Source organism: Lotus japonicus, chromosome 2, assembly GCF_012489685.1.
Source record: "Lotus japonicus ecotype B-129 chromosome 2, LjGifu_v1.2".
NCBI lineage: Eukaryota > Viridiplantae > Streptophyta > Magnoliopsida > Fabales > Fabaceae > Lotus > Lotus japonicus.
This window is the reverse complement of record NC_080042.1, coordinates 77,180,414-77,186,413: the sequence shown is the minus strand read 5'-3', so window position 1 is coordinate 77,186,413 and position 6,000 is coordinate 77,180,414. Positions and strand designations below refer to the sequence as shown.

Genomic DNA, 6,000 nt, shown 5'->3' with positions numbered 1-6,000 from the left:
AGCTCCATACTGCAAATATCATCATCTATGAAGCTAACCCTTTGTTGAAAACAAGTTTGACTTATATAGGATTAATTTCACCCTCCAACTCATTATGCTCCACTACATCTTAATTTAACATGTTCCCAATGTTTGCTCTTCTTAGAAAAAATGAGCTTTGTAATTTGATTTATATCCCCCAAAATCTTTTAAAATTTAATGTGACGTACGATTACCATGTTTGATAATGCACTACCAACTTTTTATAGAAATTCTTGCATATATTTAGTCAATATTAAATGTGTGGATTAAGTTACACATGACAATCATTTTACCTTAGCACCATATTTAATTTTTTTTTTCAAAATCTTTCACTATTAATTTTTTCTATTATAAGTTGTTTTGTTTGCATACAAAATAAATTAGTTCAAAAGCACAGTTAGTGATAACAGAATACAAATTACATAAGATATAGGGGGAAGTTGTTATATTTGTTCAAAACACTTTGCTTTTCAGCTCTTGTTCTAAAGAATAGCTAAGAAAAGAAAACGGAAATGCAAAATCAGAATACAGGAACGAAATCTATATAATTTGTCAAATGCTTTCAGCAAAAAAGGTTATATTGAAAATTTACAAACAAATGATGAATCACGATCAATAAGTGAAAACATCATAACCTCGACTGAAAAAGGGTGAGAACAACATAACAAGAATAGAAAATATGGCTATATGGGTCACACTATGTCATTGAGCTAAATCAATGTAATGTTTGATCAAATATTATAGAAGGATTTGAAGCCTATTATCTATCACTTCCCTACTAATTTGCGTGCACGCTGGTTTGCACCTTTAACTCGAGAGTTCAGCTCATCTACATCGTCACTAAGATGATCAAGAGCTTTATTTTGCCTGCAATTATAGTATGAAGAACATTAGAGAACCAAATAGATCTCTCATATAACACAATTATAGAGAAAGAAATTAAATATGTAACATTCACAAAAGATTATCAGTGTAACACAAATTTACTTTAATACTAAAGTATATTAACAAATGCTTACTTGTCAAGTTCTGATCCCATATCAATTGCCATACCCTTCAAATCGCCTAAGATATTACTCAAATCTGAGAGTCCATCGTCTTGTTTAGCTTTTTCATACTGTTTTAGTAACATCAATAGATTAGATAATGCAATGGAAATGGTTCTTCAAAGATAACAAAAAAAAACTTATGGACATAACAAAAAACACATACATCAATTTTCTGATAGGCATTGGCTGATTCAGGAACAGGTGTGGAAGGAGCAGAGTGTCCCTTAGGCAAAGGAGCTAAGCCCAATTTTTCCCTGTCTTCCTTGTTCTTCACATTCTTTTTGGATGGATTATCTGTTCACACACCAAATTCAGTTGAAATTTTGAAATAGTATAGTTTCCTTGTTATGGAAAATAACCAAAATGTTAAGCATAAAGGTGAGAAGAAAACCTGAGGTAATTACAGGGCCTTGGATTTCCCGGGTCTTCTTTGGCTTCCAGGGTTTTGAGAACATGCCCCCAAGATTGTTTAGGAGTTTTTCACCCTGATCATCAGAATGAAAATTTTAGGAATTAAAAATACCAGTAGAAATAAGGCCAATAAAATGAGCAATTAACACAAATGTTATAATCTTTGCATTCATTTGCATTTGTATATTTTGTAAATGCTTATATTCTTTCTTTAGAGGTTCTCATCCAGATAGTTGTCACATGAACATTTAGCAAGCATTATAAGTTGAAAATGATAAAGGACACTATGAGTTCAAGCTATGTTTATATATATAACTAGTAGAGTGAAATCAAATACAATAATAGGGAATTGAATAAGTTATCATCTGGTTGCTTGGATGAATAGGATAGAAAAAAAAAATACTAGTTTCATGCCATACCCCAAATTGGAAGGAAAGGAAAGAATGAGGTATTGGGTGAAATTGAATAAAATGAGTTGCATATGGAAAGAATGAGGGAATGAAATTTACTAGTTTCATTTCATATTGATATTATCATGCCACCCCATTCTTTATATCATTTTCTATGAATCCAAAATGCTACCTACCACAAATCAACATCCTTTCCCTAGATTTCATAACATCATTCAAAATCAACAACACTTTGACAAAAATTCCAAGGTAGAAAAGAAACCAATAGATACATACCCGACTCAAATCCTTCTCAGTATCAACAACCATATTATGAGTCCTTGTTATCTGGTCACCCTGCTGGTGCAACATGTCAAGGGTCCTTGCTGCATCCCCTCTAATGTCCTCAGCAATCCTCAGGCAATTGTTAACGCTCCTCGTCGTGTCCTCAGCCTTGTTCACTGCATAGTCCTCAAGCTCCTGAACACTCTTGCTCTCTAGGCCCCCGGAGGATTTAGTGGTGGAAGGCTTTCTCCCCCAATCATCGTCATCATCATCATCAAAATAGTTCCCTTTAGACTTTGGCATGGGGAGAACAGGCGCTGAAGTGGTTCGCCTATCTTGTGTCATGGTTGTGTTCTTTTCCGGTTCGGCGCCGGTAGTTGCAGGCTTTGGTGGTGCTTTTCTAAACCCAAACATTTTGAGTTTTAGATTGTACTGAAGATGGCTGAAAGAAAATGAACATTATTGATTAAAAACTTTGTCGACTTCTCTGCAAATTAATTTTAACACATAAGAAGTATATTGTAAATAACGTGTGTTAGTTGTAAAAACATGGCTCATGAGTGGACCGTTATAGAATTTCCATTGATTAAATTGTTCACTTTTTTTGAAACAACATGCTCTAGTTTCAAGAACTTGTTAGGCAGAGTGAGAACAGAGCAATTGTAACAAAATGCTCAGTTTCTAGAAATAGTCAGACAGAGTAAAAACAGAGCAATTGAAGGAACCCGTGATCCAAAATCATAGAAAAAATAAAGTCAACAACTATCAATCATCAAATCCTTAAAGTACAATGTAATCAACTCAAAGGGTTAGGTAAGACAATGAAATCAAAGGAAGAATGTGCAAGAAGAAGATGAAAAAGTACTAGAATGGTGTACCTTGCCTGAAAAATGGGGACAAGAAGGATATGAATGTAGTACACAAACCCAAATGTGATGATGGGTTTGCGTACAAGAGGGGAAGAAGCAAAGAGAAAGCAATAGGAAAATTGATTGAACAAAATACGAGAGAATGGGAATTGTCTGAGTTTCGCTGAAAAATAAGAAATGAATGATGCAATGTAAGGCCCTGCGAAAAAACAGAGACCTCTTCTCTGTTTCAACCATCCAAACAATTTTAGTTTTAGACCGTTGGCTTGGTAACCATTCTTGTCTTATATTTTTTTCATACTTAAAAAGGGGGACAAAAATCCTAGTTCTTTGGAAATGTAAAAAATACTTACACTGTTTGTTTCTAAGAAATTTGTATGGGAGGAAGTTATGAGGAAGGAAGTTGTATGTTTTAGTTTTTTTTTACATTGAAAAGATTACTCATACTCTCCGGGAATCGATCCATAGATTTTTCCCTAATCAATTCATGTCTTTCCGCTCTTACCTATTTTAGTTATAATATAAAGTATGTATATATTATTAATATAATTCAAAAGATAAATATATATTTTTTAAGGTAATTATAATAATTATTATAATATCTATGAAATTTAAATTAATTTTGAATTTTTTTTAATGTCACGCTAATCTTTTATAGATTTTTTTTAGAGTAATTTTTTTATATGTATTTTTTTATAGGTTATTATAATTTGTACTAATTTACTAACAATTGACATTTGCCTATCAATTTTTTTTATATATATTCAAAATAGTGATGTGAGTTATCTATGTAAAAGATTAATTAGTAATTATCTATCACACTCGTTTTCATTACTTTTAGTTTTTCTTTCATGCTCTCTTCTTTTTTCTCTCAACCCAAACTTTAAAATCACCTCATATTCCTCATATTTTTTTCCTTTCATATCATTTTCTTTTATATTCCTTTATCTCATTTTCCCATCTACATCCAAACAAAGTATAATGGTTATGTACAAGAAAAATACTAGCAACACTTTCAAAAAAAAATGCTAGCAACACTCATTTTAACACTGAAAGATTTAAAAATAAAGTGTTAAAATTAGTATTATTAGTGCTCCTCAAACTAAAATTTAATAAATTCACTTATGGAGTTAATATTAAATAAACGTGAAAAATTAATATGAAATAAAAAACAACTAGTAAATTAAGATGTGCGTTTTCTATATATATATATAAAAATATATATATCAATTAACATAATTAATAGCCTTAGACCAGCGGAGCGACCACCTCCAAATGTTGATCGCAGTAGGATGGTGTGGCTTCCACAGGGTTTTGGAATATAATATTAATGATTGTTTGAATTTAAGAAAATTTGTCGAGCAAGATCGTAGAGGCGAGTAGAGACCACGTGACAGACCAACTGAATCATCTTAGGCAGAGCATAGAGCAACTGAATATCAACTATATTAATGGCAGATTTTGTGGAGGAGGGTTGACAAGTTCATCGAGAAGACGCTACACTTGCCTCGTCAACTCAGTTCACGCTACTCTGTATGGCTTTGAGCATCCGCGCCTCGTATTTCTATATGCTGTCTTTAGTAAGCACAAGCTTGGCCATTTTGAGAGCAACGACTTTATTTTCTAAAGCTGAGAGCTAGAGACCTTCTCACTCAGAGCCAGCATGAGTGCACGACGTTTATCCCTGTCTTTTCAATGACGCCTACTTCCAATCGGGCGACCTTGGCTTTTAAGTCATTAATTCACTCTTGAATCTTGTGAAATATGCTAAAGTTTGTCTCCTTACCAAGCAGACGGCGAAATAGTTTCGCGAATGCTGAAGAAGACACACTTCTTCTTCATGCTTCATATATACTAGGATTCGAGTGCAGTTGTGGACTCAAATGAGGCCATCTTGTTTACTTTTCACCCCGCTCAAGGTCTATGAAGATTACATAAGTAAAGAAGGACCTCGGTGAACTCCTAATAAAGACGCACTTCATCTTGATGCTTCAGACTCTCGGTGTCTTGTAGACTCAAATGAGGCAATCTACTCCATTGACTGAGCCATTAGGTCAAGGCCCAATATAGGGGAAAGGTGGTGGCAATGGCGGACAATCAGGGGTGGGTGGTTCCGATGGACAAGAGGTGCCTAGCCAATAACAATAGGTGCATGGATGAGGTGAAGGTAGTGGCGCCGCAGGATAACTAATGGTGGGTAGTTCTGATGGACAAGAGGTGCTTGCCCCATAATGGGAGGCAGGATAAATGGAGGTTGAAGGAAAGGGCATAATATTATGAGTTATTTTCTTTATTATCTCTAACAGGGGCAGAGGTGGCAGCTGGTGATTGTTGTCCATTAGGCAAGGGTTCTTGTTCTTCAAGTGGAGAGATTCCGGATCTTGTTGCTCCGGGGGAAAAGGCCCTGGTTGTTGTTCCACCCTGGGATAAACGTTCTAGCAGTTCCATGGCGGTAGTGATTTCGACTAAATGAGATTTTCTATCCTCCTATCTACCGATCACTAGATGAGTAATTAACTACGATTGAGCCTTTGCTTTTAGTTTTGGAGTTCTATATCAACTTACTAAAATTTATCAGTGTCAAAAATCAACAACAAGAATTTGATGGTCTTAATGTTGTGTGGACTATCAAAATGTGCCCAACGACGGCAGCAAAATACACAAGCATAGTATCAGAGGCATGTCTTTCTTGCCTAAGTATTTTGACCCCAAATGATAAAAAAGAAAGAAAAAAACACAATGAACCCCTCTAAAAAAGAAATCTTGCTTAAGAATAAATAAAATTCTTCACCAACCCTGTGCATTAAAATTTAATGTAAATATATTGATGTGTTATGTAACTATAATTTGACGCTTAAGTTTATTATTGGTGTTGTTTAATGCTCTGTCAAACTAGATTATACAAGTTATTGTTTTCCGAAGAAGAAAAAAAAGATTATACAAGTTATTTCCACTTGTAACAAAAAACAAACAGAA

The 6,000-nt window shown here is 34.2% G+C and overlaps 1 protein-coding gene across 1 annotated transcript; it reads right to left on the bottom strand.

The window, feature by feature from the left end:
• Nucleotides 1-547: 547 nt before the first annotated feature.
• On the bottom strand, nt 548-3,240 carry LOC130735703 (putative SNAP25 homologous protein SNAP30). Its single transcript, XM_057587613.1, has 6 exons — nt 3,034-3,240; nt 2,168-2,597; nt 1,462-1,555; nt 1,234-1,364; nt 1,041-1,138; nt 548-888 (listed from the first exon to the last, which is right to left on the bottom strand). Exons 2-6 carry the CDS (start codon nt 2,567-2,569, stop codon nt 789-791), a joined length of 825 nt encoding a protein of 274 aa, XP_057443596.1. The 5' UTR covers nt 2,570-2,597; nt 3,034-3,240; the 3' UTR covers nt 548-788.
• Between the last annotated feature and the right edge of the window lie 2,760 nt (nt 3,241-6,000).